Genomic DNA, 15,661 nt, shown 5'->3' on the forward strand with positions numbered 1-15,661 from the left:
TAGCTTGACACATGGCTGCTTAGTATGCTGTCTCTTTAACAAGACGCCATGAATTACATACGCCTGCTGCCTCTTTGTATGTTATATGGTGCTAAGAATTTTGTAGCATTTATTGAATGAATAACCAATTGGAAGTCTAAAGTGTTACAAGCATTTTGGAAGTCTGTCTTTGCATCTTTTGAAGGTACATTTTGGGTGTTTTCGCACTCACGTTTTACTGGCGCCACGACCCTCCTCACGCCGGCGGATCTGCATTGATTTCGCACTAGAAGCGCCGGCGCAGCCCATTGCGCCGGCTACTTCCGTCGCTAAGCCAGCGCAAACGGAAACCGCCAAGAAGCAGGAAAACGTTTGCGCTGGCTTAGCGACGGAAGTAGCCGGCGCAATGGGCTGTGCCGGCGCTTCTAGTGCGAAATCAATGCAGATCCGCCGGCGTGAGGAGGGTCGTGGCGCCAGTAAAACGTGAGTGCGAAAACACCCTTTGGGAAATTGTTACCAGGTTATGTTGTATGTAGATTGTATTTATTGATAGTAATAAATTACAAAATTTCAACTTGGATTGGGCTGCAAAAAGCATCAGTGAAATGTGGTCTGGAATATCACTAACCTCCCCATTGCTGGAAGCTGGAACCACATTGCTGGGCATACTTCTACCTTTTGGGACTTAAAAATATTCTTTTTCTGGAACAGAGACATGCACACTTTAAAAAAACCCTGTTGGGTGCTCATAGGAATGGGGCTGATACGTTACTGGACTCTCTGTTATGATCTGACTTCGTGTGCATCTCTTTGTAGAGCTTTTTGTATAGAGGGGATTTCATTATTATCTGTTAGATTGAATATTTGATAACAAAATACAATACCACCGTCTGTAAGAATATTTTTGAATTTTTATTGAGGCTATTTTTACATGGAGGCTTTTTCTTCTCTTGCTCCATTGAACAGTAGCAAGCAGATGGGCCTGGAGTGAGTGGTAGCAAGTTACCTAGTAGTACCTAGTAGTTACTGCCAGGCCAGGTGTACTTCTATGAGTCCTTCCTCAAAGGCCAAAAGGCTCTGCCCTCTCCTGCTTTTTACTGATAGAAACCAAGGTGTAAATGCTGGCAGTATTTTTGTGGTTGCTGAGTGCATTTATTTCTTAAAGCTACAGGTGCTGCTTCTATCATGTTGAGAATTAGCTATATTGATACTAATGGGGCCTGCAAGAAATGCACTGGTGAAGTGAAATTCCATCACTGCTCTGGTCCCGATTCTTCCCTCTTAATCAACCACGCACTCTCCTGCTTTCATCTCTTTCTCCCTCCTCTCAACCTCCCTGTTGCCACTATTACCTCTTTCTCCCACCAACCCTTGCTTATTATCAAAGCTGCTACATTTTCCTCCCTCCCGAAATCTTCTCACTGCCATTAGAGTCACCAGATTTTGAACTGGACAATCTGGTATTTGTTTGTTGTGTTTGGAAAATGAATTCAGAAAATGTATATTTGCAGTATTGTCTAATTAAGTAAGCCTGCATCCACCATGGCCAAGCTCTATGCAGGTGGTTTTTCTTTCCTCTGCATCTTGACCAGGCCTCATTTTGGGCAGGAGCTTACAGGAGCCGAACCTCTAAATTTTATTGTGCTCTTTTTTTCTTAACTCCCCTCCCCACAAAAAAAAACATTGCTTCCGACTCCAACCCCCCTGTGAGAATGTTGCTGCACTCTATAATTTGACAAACTTTCTAATATTTTTCCCCACAAAAAAGGGGAAATCACCAAAACATATAAAGCAGACAGATGGAAATCTTCCTCATGCCACTGTGGCCACATAGGAGAAAGTAATTTAAAAAGTATTATGGGAGTAGGGTTTATGACAATTATAATTCAAGAAGCATTTTAAAGTAGATACTGAGCTGATATAATTTAGTACACCTTCTGGTGATGTCAGAGGTATGCAGCACATGCAAATGAGCTATGCAAATGAATTGTGCTAATGAGCTCTGGCACCTCTTTTTCTACTAAATGACCCCTGATCTTGACATAGGAGTGACACTCCCATCCACTTGTTCTCCATTGCAGCCGGCATGTTTCTGTCTCTCATGCATTTGTGGGGCTGTCATCTGTATCAATCTCTGTTTAACACAGAGCATCACAAACACTGGGCATCTTGATTTTTAGCCATTTATCACTGTTAACACAAGTTTAGGGTTATCACATCAAGAGAATAGCTGTAGCAACATTCCAGATGGAAATAGGAGGTAAGCAAACCATACCTCTTCATTATTTTGGTTGAATGTTTCATTTTGAGGATTCTTTACAAGTTATTTCAGTCAAGGTATTACTTATTTTTTGTTGGCAAAACTACTTTTAAAATCCCATAATTTGTGCTTTTGTTTGTGTCATGACAAAAAATGGCAATGGGAACCAGGCCTATCTGTTCCAGCTGTTTGCGAGTTCATGGCCACCAGAAATGACTTTGCAGCTGGCTCCAGAAACCTAGCCATGTTATCTTTTGGACAGTGTTAAAATCAACAGTTATATGCTCCGTGTGTGTAATGTGATGCCAGCTGCAACTGACTTATGGTAACCCCAGCAAAGGCTTTCAAAGCAAGCGAGAGGCAGAGGTGGGCTGCCAGTGCCTTCCTTTGCAGAGTCTTCCTTGGTGGCTGTACATCCAGGTACCAGCCCTGCTTAGCTTTCAAGATCTGATGAGATGGGGCTGTACCTTGTTGTCTTCCCTCCCAATTGTATGCTCAGCTACCCATTTAAAGAAAAAATCAAAAGCTGATTTAGGGGAAAGTCCATGTACTGAAGATCTGTTTTGTTTTCAAAATGAAGGCTTTAATTTAGGCCAGTTTTAACACTATTAGTTCTCTTTCCTACCCTATCAAGCTACCAGTATCGCTGTGTCCCAGGTTTTGTTCCACAATATCTTATGCTGGAGACAGAGTCTGTACCCTGTTAGAAGTCCAAAGCTGTTTATTCAGCTAGATTTATGGCCAAAATCCTGAAGGAATCATTGGGTTAGCAGCAGAGTGCTCTAAAGGTACATGTCACAGCAGAATCTACCTGGTGTGTGTGCTGCTATGAAACAAAGTTGGACACAGAGCTGTTTTATCTTCACAAAATTAATACGAGACCTTTATTGTAAGGAACTCCATCTTAGATAGGATAGAATAGAGAAAGGATTCTAATCTAGTGTAACTAACTAGGGTGGATGACGATGCAAGAGTCACACTTTGCCCTCATGGCGCCAAGATGAAGAAGACTGGTGGGGAAAGAACTTGTCAGCCAGAAGGAAGGAAGGGTCCCTGAGAGTCGTAATCTGCATATCAAAGGGATAACATTGGAATAGTAGAAAGGAAGGTCCTGACCTATCTATCTCTGGCTTTTTGTAGTTACCCTCTGAAGCTGAAGGCCAAAAGACAGTACAAAGTCCTTCATTTCCAACAAATCCCATGTGCTGAATCCTGTCACCATGTGGATGTCTGCCAGAGAGTACCATAGTTTGAAATGGAGTCCAGGCTTAGTGAACTACTATAGGCTGTGTATTCTCAGGACTTGGTGCCAGTGCCAGGAGGGAGTGCTGCTTTTCCAGTTCATAACCTGCAGGCCTATAATCCTGTTTTCAGGCTCTGAGGTGAGGAGCTCTCACATGGAATAGGTATCCTCCATTTCCAGACCACCCATTACTCCAGTTAATGTTTTTATCATGTCAGTGGTTAAAAAAATGTGGTGCCATCTCTCTAAACATTTACATTATTGTGATGCAGACTTGTATTGGTGCTTTAAAACAAGGTGGGGTTTATTTTTAGGTGTTTCATCAGTAAAATGTGCTTTGCTGTCCAACAGGAATGCAAACGGCTGTTGAGAAGGATGTCTTCTCATGCCAAAGGCAACCTGAGATGCCTGCTGCTTCTCCTTCTCCTAGCAGTCTTGGGACTTTGCTGGATCTCATACAAGTCAGACCCCCAAACCAGGAGGACATCTATTGTCCACCTCTTTGAATGGCGTTGGACTGATGTTGCTCTTGAATGTGAACGTTATTTAGCACCAAATGGATTTGCAGGAATTCAGGTTAGTACACTGTCCTCTTCAGAGATGGTAGGCTTACAGTGCAATCCTAAGAACACTTTCATGGGAGCAAGCCCCATTGAATATACCTTAGTAGAATTCAGAGTAGACCTGCTTAGGATTGCTCTGTTAGTGTCTGAGCTAGTCTGTATCACATTTTTATCAAAGAATGCAGGGCTGATGGTTTTCCGTGTTTCCTTTTTATACTTGCAACAAACGTGAGAATGATTGTCTCAGTCATTGCAGAATGTTGCAGCAAAGTGGGGATTTACACCAAGGTCTTCTCAATCTGAGATTGCCAACCTCCAAGTGGTGGCTGGAGGTCTTCTGGAATTACAGTTGATCTCCAGGCAACAGAGATCAGTTCGCATGAAGAAAAAGGCTGCTTTGGAAGGTGGACTTTGTGGCATTTTATTTCATTGATGTCCCTCCATTCTCAGGCTCCAGCCCCAAAATCTCCAGGTATTTTCCAATCCAGAGCTGGCAAACCTATCCCAATCCTAGTTACTGATTGCAATAACTATAGCAAACTGACTACTTGGTATGCTCAAGCCTTTCTCTCCACTATGCTTACAAGGCACTGCTTAAGACATTGATAAGCACAGGTAGACTAATGCAATTTTTCTGTCCTGTCTCCACACTTAAATAAAAGAAGTTCAGATAAATCAAGCCTCTATGCATACCAGCCTTGTTCTCCACTACCACTAATGAATGCTCCTCCCCAGCTATTTATTTTACTAGAGTTCAGTTCATTTTAGTAACTAGATTAACTATTAATAGAAATAGAAGCCACCAATGGTAAATACTGCCAAGTTTAAACACAATGAAGTTTACAAAAAGGACTGAGTACATACTGTGCTAAAACAGTCCAGAACTGTGTTCTGAAGATCAATTCAGTGATTTGCATATGTGATTGCTGGTAGTTTCAAGTGGGTAGCTGTGTTGGTCTGAAGTGGAAGAACATGATTCAAATCCAGTAGCATCATAAAGACCAACAAGATTTCCAGGGTATAAGCTTTCTAGAGTCAATGCTTCCTTTGTCAGATACAAGTCAGAATGGAAATTCCTGAGCCCTTATAGCAGAAAGACAGCCAGAAGATGGGACGGCTGTCACCAAAATGGGAGTCAGGATGTAAAGGTATTGTGCAAAATGTAATCAGCTTGATTGTTGATTTTGGATAAACAGGTCAGTCCCAGTAGTAGTAGTAGATGATATTGGATTTATATCCTGCCTTCCACTCAGAATCTCAGAGTGGTTCACAATCTCCTTTATCTTCCTCCCCTAGAGCAGACACCCTGTGAGGTGAGTGGGGCTGAGAGAGCTCTCACGGAAATTGCCTTTTCAAGGACAGCTCTGCAAAAGCCATGGCTGACCCAAGGCCATTCCAGCAGCTGCAAGTGGAGGAGTGGGGAATCAAATTCGGTTCTCCCAGATAAGAGTCTCCACACTTAACCACTACACCAAACTGGCTTTCAAATTAAGTGGACATAAATCTGCCATTACAAACACAACACTCAAAAAACAGTGGGAGAACATTTTAATTTTCCAGGACATTCCATTGTTGACCAAAGAGTGGAAACCCTGAAATGGAGAAACTTCAAGGGATTACAGCACACGATTACTGAACTTGAATTCATTTACAGATTCTGAACAATCGATCCCCCACCCCAGGCTGAATAACAACAGGATTCTTATCTCATCACTCACGCTAATTTAGTGCCTCTACCCCTAAGCACCTCTCCCCTGCTGTAATCAAGCTGATTACATTTTTGGCAATAGGTTCTTGATGTAATGATGGCCAGATCAGAGCCAGCCTATGCTTGGGTATGATTGGTGTTGGCTTCTAAAGCTATCAGGCTTTTTCCAATAAATGCATTCCAGCATGTAGCAGTTGCAAAGGTAGTCCACCTGGCTATAGTTAGGGTCAACTATGACCTGCCCCTAGTACTTTTCCACCTAATTTGTGCCACTTAGTATTCTTCTTTAGAAAGGGAGCCAGTTGTTCTTAATGCTTCAGCTCACATCCTTCTGGGTGTATGTGTTAAAATTTTGGATTTTCACTACAATCACTATTGATCAATTACATCTTAAGTAAAATGGAGGGAAATGAAAGAGCATATAGCCAAGGTGTTGGAGTCCAAATGGCACCAGTATAAGTAAAGCTTTAACTGAACAGCAGTGTGCTAAACAACATATTAGCTGCTTTATAAAGGAAAATGTGTGACTAAGTTATTGCAGGTCTAAAACTGTAGCTTTGATCCATTGGCATGTTTCTGCCTGCAAGATGTGACTTTTTTTGCCTCCCGCTATAGTCCCTTGTCTACCAGGAGTAGCATTTCAGGGGATATTTTGGGTTGCACCAGGAAGTGGAGGAAGTAAAAAATTCATGTTCAGTCAGGTACATTTCCTCCTGTCCATGCAAAAACACTCTGTTGGATCCAAACCATAGAAATTAGAATTGTGCAGCGGGGTGGGGGTGGGGGAGTTCCACTACAATAATCAGACACTGACCTTGCTCCAACTACTCCAGTCAGCAAAGTTTGATTCCTTCCTCCAGCTGAAATAACTCTGCCTCCAATGGAAGAGCCACTTAAGTTCGAGGGAGATTCCTTAGGCTGGACTAAGGCTTGATGCTTTGCTGAACAGGGTGGATGGACCCACACTGCTCTCTGTATATACCCAGTGATTACAAATAATAATGTACATACACACATGCCATCAAGCTGTGACAGTGAAGGGCTTTCAAGGCAAGTGAGAAGCAGAGGTGGTTTGCCATTGCCTTCCTCTGCAGACTCTTCCTCAGTGGTCCACCCACCCATGTACCAACCCTACTTAGTTTCCAAGATCTGATAAGACTGGGCTACACCATGCCAGCTTCCCTCCCATAAACAATAAACCTTAGTACAAGTCCATATTTTTCATATAATTTCAGTCATTGCCAAATACGTCTAAAGTGAGGTTTGTTTGAGTCCTATATCCAATTAGCAAAATGCAGGAGAGTTAAATGATTAATGTCATTTATGCCTCATTATTGCTCACTTATTTTTTGGATAGCTAGATTTCTCCTCCAAATGAAAATCTTGTAATTACAATGCCTTGGAGACCATGGTGGGAAAGATATCAGCCAATCAGCTACAAGATATGTTCACGTTCTGGAAATGAAAATGAATTTAGAAACATGGTGACCAGATGCAACAATGTTGGAGTAAGTAGTTTTCAGTGCCTTTTCTAGGTTGAGGCAATGGATTTTAGGTCAGAGCAACCCCTTGTTACACACTAACTTGAAGATAATCTTTTTATTTAATTACCTCTAGTGAGATATTTGGCTCACTCAGTGCTCTACAGAAAATAATTCATAAGCTAACTCCTATAATTTTATCTGGATCTTTTCTGTTTAATCAGTGTTACATTTTTTACTTGCCAATCTTCTGGTGCATATTTTGTTGGGTGTATATTTTGTTAGATTCATTAGGAACCTTCAGTGTACGCCATCCATATATGATGATTTGTTGTTTTTTGATTTGTCCATTAGCCCTAGAACTTCATCTTGTGCTTTCTAGTTGACAGAAGAGTTCAAACACTCTTTCTGAAAAGAATTCTTTCAGTCTGTTTCTGTGCCTTCCTTCAGCAATCCTTTCACTCCATTGTTGTCCAACAGACCAACTGCTTCCTTAGCTGCTTATCTGATTTCAAATAAATTTGTGTTGTTAGACTTGCTGTATTTAGATGTCTGCCTCTCACATTCTCTTTACATTAATCTGACTCTGCCTTGCATATCTTCATCAGGTTCATATTTATGTTGATGCTGTATTCAACCATATGTGCAGTTCTGGGGCTGGTTCTGGCTACCGTGGGACCTGCGGGAGCTATTTCAATGCAGGGAGCAGATATTTTCCTGCTGTTCCATACTCTAACTTTGATTTCAATGACCAAATATGTAAAACACCAAGTGGGGACATAGCAAATTATAGTGACCCTGTGCAGGTAAGCTTTACAATACTGACATTTCAGGCTTCTGTTTTAAGGAAATGATTGCTGTTGCTGTATGTCATGACTATTAAAATCACACATTTGCATACATCTTGTAAACAGACAACAGGTCTGAGAATGATAATGTTGGTCCATCATGAAAAAAAAGAAGCCCTCCCACAGGTTTCTTCATCCAGAGGAAAGACTTTAAATTTGCTTGAGTGGCGTGATAAGATACAAGCCAGTAAGCCTGATTGTGCATCCTCTTGAGCAACAGTCAAGTTTGCTGTCTGGTTTTGAATGGAAACTTGATAGGAAATTGCAGAACTATACATGAGATGCACTTTAGTCTATAAAAGTATTTATCCATTTTTGCAAATGTGAGATGTCAGTATGAGAGTAAATGGAACTTTATATAAATTGACAAAAAAAATTGTGTGTGTGTGTGTTCTCCTGGTATAGTCAACATACCTGTTCTCTTCTCAGGCATTTTCTGGCAGATTATGGTGCATGAAGAACATTGCCCATAAAACTTCTCTCCATAGGAAGGGGATTTTAAAAATTCCTCTATCATTTTGCGTGCATCAGTTGTAAGACAAAGTGAGTGGGTAGGATGCCTCACCTTTTATAAAGATACAGCTTTTTGCCCCCGGGCCAGAACAGATGCCACATTCTTACTTGAGGCTGGTAAAGTAGCTTGCAACTTACTTACAAGGGTGATGTACTATCAGCAGTATGATGAAGAGAGATTTGGATGATTAGTGCAGACTATCTTGCACACTGAAGTTCAGCTCACACATGCATGTACAGGATCGTAGTATTAAGTTTTTCATGCTTTTCGTCTGAATGTGGCCTTACTTCTGAAAATGACTATATTTCAGGTGACAAAATACAACATTTCATCTAATGTGGCTGATTCGCTCATGCAAGTTGCCACTGGATGTCATTGCATGAACCAGTCTTACATTTAACTCTGCTGTGTTTATTCAGTAGTCATATACAGAGATAATGTCTTTAACTGAGAATAATTCTATTTTGATTTAAGATTCAAAATGAAAACATTTTAAATGGAGCACTTATATATACTACACTGGGAGAATACAAGGAATTTTGGAGGGAGAGAAGCTGTCCTAAGTGCCATGAATATTGTATCTTTGGGTGCTTTCACACGGTGACTGTTTGCAAGTGGATTTTGCTATTTTTACACATTAAAAATCCAGTTGTAAAGTGCATTATTTAGTGTATGTGAATGCACCCTTTGGGTTTTGACCACTGAATTAATACCTACTCATTCTCTGTGTGTCTAGGTTCGTGACTGTCGCCTGCTTGGCCTTGTGGACCTCACTCAAAGGAGCGATTATGTGCGTTCAAAAATAGCTGACTATATGAACCACCTGCTAGGTATTGGAGTTGCAGGGTTTCGAATTGATGCATCCAAGCATATATGGCCTCAAGACATAAATGCTATTATAGACAAACTGAATAATCTAAATACACGGTGGTTTCCCCGAAATTCCCGACCTTTCATCTATCAGGAGGTAACTGCCCTGTTATCATTTGTTTATTTATTATTTTTGAACCAGAACAAAATGTCTGCATTTTCTTCTTCCCAGAGGTTACATCATGGCCTCTTTTCCTTTGTCTTTTTAATGTTGTGTTGCCGTTGTGGCAGCCAGGAAGTAAAACACCTTTTTGAATTTTGTGCACTTATTTATTTCAACAGAAGCCACTTCAGTAGAGGAAACTAAGTCCCCATTCCAGGGCTCAAATCATTTTTTTAATGCAGCATTAATCCAGGAGGTGTACAAGCCCAGCTTGTTGCTGAGCTTGTGTGTCCCAGCACACATTCTTTTGTGGATATTCCTGGTTGGAAACTAACACTGGATTCCTGTGATATGCAGTAACTGGAGTGTTTTCCTTCAAACCTGTGATTTTAAATCAAAGAAGTACCAGTTTGTGGGAAAACTAACTCTAGTGAGCCCATGTAACTGCATTTTGTTTGTAACCTTAGTTTCTAAACAGGAGAGCAGGTGCAAGGCCTGGCAATAAGCTGGATTCATGCATGTCTGTGTTTTTATATTGATGTGAAGTCTTATATGAAAGCTATAAATCAATTTTTGATAAATTAAACTTTTTGGAAGTTGGAAATTTCTTGGAAAAATATCTCCCCTCAAATGTATATGCTCACTGTAAGGGTGTGCACAATTTGTTTTTTAACTGGTATTTTTCAGTTCATGTATATTAGACTAAAAATATTTCAGGATTTCAAAAAAATCCTAGATCTCAATAGTGGTACACTATTTGGATCTGGGATTTTTCAGAAATCTTGAATTTTTGCAGGTCCAATACATCCGAGAAGAAAAAATACCATTTTTTTTTAAGCCAGCCCGATCTTTTCTCCATTTTCTTTCTCATTCCCTCACCCTCTGGTCATCTTTTTCCAGGTAATTGACATGGGTGGTGAAGCAGTCCGAAGCTATGAATACTTCGGAAATGGTCAAGTGACTGAATTTCAATATGGTGCACAACTTGGAACTGTCCTTCGTAAATGGAATGGAAAAAAGATGGCAAATTTAAAGTAATTCCCGTTGGGCACAAACTGACCAGAAGAGCTCACAATAGATTTTAAATAAATTTTAAAGAATATTTTAATAATTTCTTCATATATAGGAACTGGGGAGAAAGCTGGAATTTGATGCCTTCTGACAAAGCCATTGTGTTTGTTGACAATCATGACAACCAGAGAGGACATGGTGCGGGTGGTTCTTCCATTCTCACCTTCAGGAACCATAGGTAAGGAACTATGTAGGTCCAAGTTTCCAGGTGTGTCATAAAGAACCTTCCTAGGTCAATATGTTCCATTCTTAATAAGAGTAATCCAGACAAAAATATGAAAATTGTTCATGTGACAGTTTTTATTCCTGCACCCATGCCTGGAGTTTGGCAACTCTAGGCCTAGCAGCAACCTCTGGGTGACTTGATGCCATCTGACTTGCATGACTTAACTAGGCTTGGCTGTTTGCTACTGTTCAATAGCAGCCACCCTATTAAAACCAGTGTGGTGTAGTAGTTAGAGCTTCAGAGAAGGGTATGGGAGACCGGAGTTTAAATCACCAGTCTGCCAAAGCTCACTCTGAACCAGTCACATATGCTCAGTCTAACCTACCCCACAGGGTTATTGTACAGATAAAAAAGAGAAAAGGGGATAATTTAAGCTATTTAGGTCTTCCCTGTGGATAAAGGTGGAGTATAAATGAAATAAATAATAAAGATGGGAGGGAGATAGAAGATAAGTTGATGAATGGCTGAGAAGAAGAGAATGAGGCAGGGAATGGGGAAATGATATGGAGGTTGCCAGGGGGAAACAATTAAGAAATAGTCTGTGGAGGAAGATACAGGGGAAAGGGAGGTACCCCCCATGTCCTTGAGGGTTCCCTGCCATGCAAGTGGACCTAGCCTAGTGGCCAGCACCATACAACTGAGCCATAGTTTTCTTAAGTAGAGGCTGCTGGGGAGAGAGGGAAGATTGAAGATAGAGGGGCAGATAAATGTAGGTTCACGGTTGGATGGGAAGCAGAGAAAGAAGCAGGAGAAGGGGAGAGGCTGTCGTAGATTTCAAAAAAGGGAACAGTGTTCAAGGGGGAAATGAGATACCCCCTCGCATGTCCTTGCAGGTTCTCACTTGTTTTATCTGTTTTTAATCCATATTTGGTAAAAGGTATCTCTCTCATCCATTCTGCAGACTCTACAGGATGGCTGTTAGCTTTATGCTTGCTCATCCCTATGGAACTACACGAATAATGTCAAGCTACAGGTGGCCGAGGCACATCCAGAATGGAACGGTAACTTTCTGCTCACTCACAAGAAGTGTCTGTCTGTCTGTTGAGATCTTTTATCACTGCTTAATTGCTAGAGCTAGTAACTAAATAGTTAGGCCAGTTTGGTATAGTGGTTAAGAGCACAGACTTGAATCTGGAAGAACTAGATTTGATTTCCCACTCCTATACATACAACTGCCACCTATCTCACAGGGTGTCTGTTGTGGGGAGAGGAAGGGAAGGAGATTGTAAGCAACTCTGAGACTTAGAGTGAAGGGTGGGGTATAAATTCAATAATAATATCATCATCATCTTCTCCTCCTCCATCTTCTTTAAAAACAGACTGAAATATTATAAAATGTGCAGACCCTATTACAGAGAAATTATGAAGCACGCTAAATGGAAAGACTGCACATGTTGAGTTTCCATGATTATCAAATCAGTTATGTTATTCCATTATTTTTAGATGTTTAAAAGACAGAATTGCGTGTTTCATCCCAACATTATAACATTGCTATATTATCATGAAAAAAATGGTATTGTAATGCAATCAACATTACACTTAAAAATTAGTGGATAGCTCAGGGGACACCCTGAGGGTGGGTGGGAGGGCAAGAGGTGGGGTGAACATGTGACACTGACAACACAGTAGTGTGGCAGGAAACAAAAATTGAAATGGGGAATTCCTCACTGGAAAACTGCAAGTTCAAATCCAAGGGGTGGGGGGGGGGGAATCACAGAAAAAGTGGATTTGGAAAACATGGAGTAATGGGGCACTAAATCTGGATCTGCTCCTGGGGAGGCAAAAAGTTGTGCAGAAGCTTTTACAAACTTCCACACAGGTTTGCACTTGTGTGGAAATGGTCTCAGTGGGGTAAGAGAGTGCCCATTAAAAAGCTACATAGTGGTGCAGGAAGAAAGTTACAAAACCCAATAACAGAAGTTTAGGAACTTCTGAGGTTATTGTCCTTTCAAACCAAGAAGTCTGTAATAAAAACTAACTTGCAGTTTAAAAAAAACAAAAACTGAACCCATCATCTCACATAATTGTCTTTTATATAAATCTTTCACATTAGATGATAGCTAAATACCTAAATATAACAGGAAGAGCTTTCCAGTAGGCTTGTAGGCCAACTATTGCCTGGTTCTCACCCTCAGATGGCAAGGGAACCATGCTATCCCATAAAGGCTCCCACATCAGGCTGGCTGGCTGGATCTTTAGTGCCATCAGTCAACAGCCAGGTCACACGATTCCGGATCCATTCTCCATGCTGTGCCAATGTTCTTGTGACTGTTCCTAATAAAAGCTATGACCTATTTTTTTTCTCTAATTATGTGTTTGGCTTTGTTATTTCCTTTTGGGCTCTTACTCTCTTTCTAGTCCCAAGACTGTAAAGGACATCCTTGCCATGTGCCTTGAGAGAGCATAAATGGAACAGACATTACTACTTTGAACAATTTTAAATGGCATTCTGAAAACTACAGTCTGTGTTAAAAGACTGAAGAATTTGAAAGGGAAACAGATACACATTATAGTTAGCAATCTCTAGACAGTATGAAATGCATTAATGTCTTTATATCATTCATAACAAGGATATTAACAGTTGGGTTGGACCACCAAGTTACAGTGATGGATCAATTAAACATGTTCCAATTAACCCAAATGGCACTTGTGGCAATGGCTGGGTTTGCGAACATCGGTGGCATCAAATAAGGTAAGTAGTGGAAAACATTCTTGTACTTCTGACACTGGTGGAGCTCTGCTCACAGCAGCTTTGTCCCTCCACACATTTAGGATTTAAATCACAAATGCCATTTTCACCAGAAGATGAATATATCTTAACTCATGGCGTCCCTCTTGTTTTATTTCCAGGAACATGGTAATATTCCGAAATGTTGTTTACGGCCAGCCTCTTGTACAGTGGTGGGACAATTACAACAACCAAGTGGCATTTGGACGAGATGGCAAAGGATTTATTATATTTAATAATGATGACAGGTATTTTTCTTTTGTAGGAAAGAAGCAGCTCACAAATTGCAGCTAGTACGCAGCAGCGTAGCTCCCCAGATGACCAATCAGGCATTGCACTGGCCTAGCTGGTGGGTGGGGCTCTGACTGGCAAACCTCAGGAGGAATCTTTCCTCTGGTCTGCCCAGCTGGAATTAAAGGAGGCTCTGCAAAAACCCAGTAAGTGAAATGTCATCAATAATCAAATACTTATTGTTTTTTCCACAGGAATTTGTTTGAAATGCTACCAACTGGCCTTCCTGCTGGCATTTACTGTGATGTCATTACAGGTCAGAAGGAAGGCAACCACTGTACGGGAATTGAAATCCATGTTGCTGCAAATGGCTTAGCAAATTTTTACATAAATAGCCAAGCTGAAAATCCATATATTGCAATTCATGTTGAAGCCAAATTGTAATCACCTCTAAATATTTCTTCTTCTTCCCTCAGCTTTGTTCTTTGAGCATTCTAAAGCTAAATAGAATGAATAAAACACAACCTGTTAAATTTATATGAGCTCGTTTTGGGGAAAAGGTGAAATATAAGCCTACTACTAAATAAAATAAATATCCAAGACTAAATGGGCTTATTTATTTTACTGATCTCTGCTATTCTTTGCTTAATTCTGCTATGTCCAATCCAGGGGGCATCCAGTCTGGCAACCTGTTTGCAACAATTGCCAGTTCAGTGAACTCCAGAAAGCCCAAAGCTGTGCTTGAAGACAATAGCCATCCCATACTTTTGTTCTCAAGTAACGGCATGCCTCTGAATAGTGGTTTAGAACTCTGTGAAGAATGACATATTATGGCTGAGCTGGGTAATATCACATTCTAAACTCTTTGTATTTTGATGATAGCACTACTCAGATACTTGGATGCTAGTGCCATATCAGCAGGTACTGAAATACATCCATCAATCAGCACAGTAGGATATTACAACTCACTCATGCATTCTGAATTTTTTTTTAAAAATCTTTCTTTGATATAGAAAGGTGAGGAGTGCAGGGATCAGGTGAATGTCTTGCAGTAGATCATTGCACAACCTCTGGGAGCTTACTGAAAAAGTTCTATTTTGCATAATTACATTTCTTGCTTTCCTTGCGACTTACCAAAACCCCCCCTAAGAGTGTAGATGGGTCCTTCAAGTACCTTGGAGAGAGCCGGTTTGGTGTAGTGATTCAGTGTGCGGACTCTTACCTGGGAGAACCGGGTTTGATTCCCCACTCCTCCACTTGCACCTGCTGGAATGACCTTGGGTCAGCCATAGCTCTGGCAGAAGTCGTCCTTGAAATGGCAGCTGCTGTGAGAGCCCTCTCAGCCCCACCCACCTCACAGGGTGTCTGCTGTGGGGGAGGAAGGTAAAGGAGATTGTGAGCTTCTCTGAGACTCTTCGGAGTGGAGGACAGGATATAAATCCAATGTTGTCTTATTCTTCGTTCTAATTCTAGATGACATATCTGACTGATCACAATACAGATGAGCATTCTGTTTGATACTTCATTGCTCCTGCTTAAATAGATTTGAATCTCATTAAATCCTCCATGTATCATATGAGAATAAATCAATATTATGATAACAGTCCAAAATTATGTTGCAAAGCTTTAAAGACTAAAATAAGAATAAAATGATAAAAGTCCAAAAGGATCAAGAGACAGAATTGAGTAGCATATGTCCAAATGTTTGTTTCTAATGACCTAACATTAGTAACACTAGAATTGTCAAGAATGTTAGGAATGTAAATGTATTTATAGTCCAGAAGAAACTTGTGATAGTTTGCACGAGTGTGGCTGAGGTTCCTGGATTGGATTGCA

At 40.7% G+C, this 15,661-nt stretch overlaps 1 protein-coding gene across 3 annotated transcripts; it reads left to right on the forward strand.

Moving 5' to 3' along the window:
* Window positions 1-3,836: 3,836 nt before the first annotated feature.
* Window positions 3,837-14,432, forward strand: LOC132566849 (pancreatic alpha-amylase-like). Of its 3 annotated transcripts, none has more exons than XM_060232295.1 (10): window positions 3,837-4,058; window positions 7,115-7,261; window positions 7,843-8,040; window positions 9,333-9,563; window positions 10,470-10,603; window positions 10,696-10,818; window positions 11,768-11,867; window positions 13,437-13,558; window positions 13,717-13,842; window positions 14,080-14,432. In XM_060232295.1, the coding sequence occupies exons 1-10, from the start codon at window positions 3,858-3,860 to the stop codon at window positions 14,267-14,269; spliced, it is 1,572 nt and encodes a 523-aa protein (XP_060088278.1). In that variant the 5' UTR covers window positions 3,837-3,857; the 3' UTR covers window positions 14,270-14,432. The 3 variants fall into 3 exon arrangements, with proteins under 3 accessions (XP_060088278.1, XP_060088279.1, XP_060088280.1); XM_060232297.1 differs by having other exon boundaries at window positions 3,952-4,058; window positions 7,111-7,261; window positions 14,080-14,291; XM_060232296.1 differs by lacking the exon at window positions 9,333-9,563 and having other exon boundaries at window positions 14,080-14,291.
* The last annotated feature ends 1,229 nt before the right edge of the window (window positions 14,433-15,661 follow it).

This window comes from Heteronotia binoei, chromosome 2, assembly GCF_032191835.1.
Source record: "Heteronotia binoei isolate CCM8104 ecotype False Entrance Well chromosome 2, APGP_CSIRO_Hbin_v1, whole genome shotgun sequence".
In the NCBI taxonomy this organism is placed as follows: Eukaryota; Metazoa; Chordata; class Lepidosauria; order Squamata; family Gekkonidae; genus Heteronotia; species Heteronotia binoei.

Coding starts and splice junctions, on each gene's coding strand:
- LOC132566849 (XM_060232295.1), top strand. CDS start 3,858: ATGTCTTCTCATGCCAAAGGCAACCTGAGATGCCTGCTGCTTCTCCTT. Junction 4,059..7,114: donor ATGGATTTGCAGGAATTCAG/GTTAGTACACTG, acceptor TTGGATAGCTAG/ATTTCTCCTCCAAATGAAAA. Junction 13,559..13,716: donor CATCGGTGGCATCAAATAAG/GTAAGTAGTGGA, acceptor TTTTATTTCCAG/GAACATGGTAATATTCCGAA.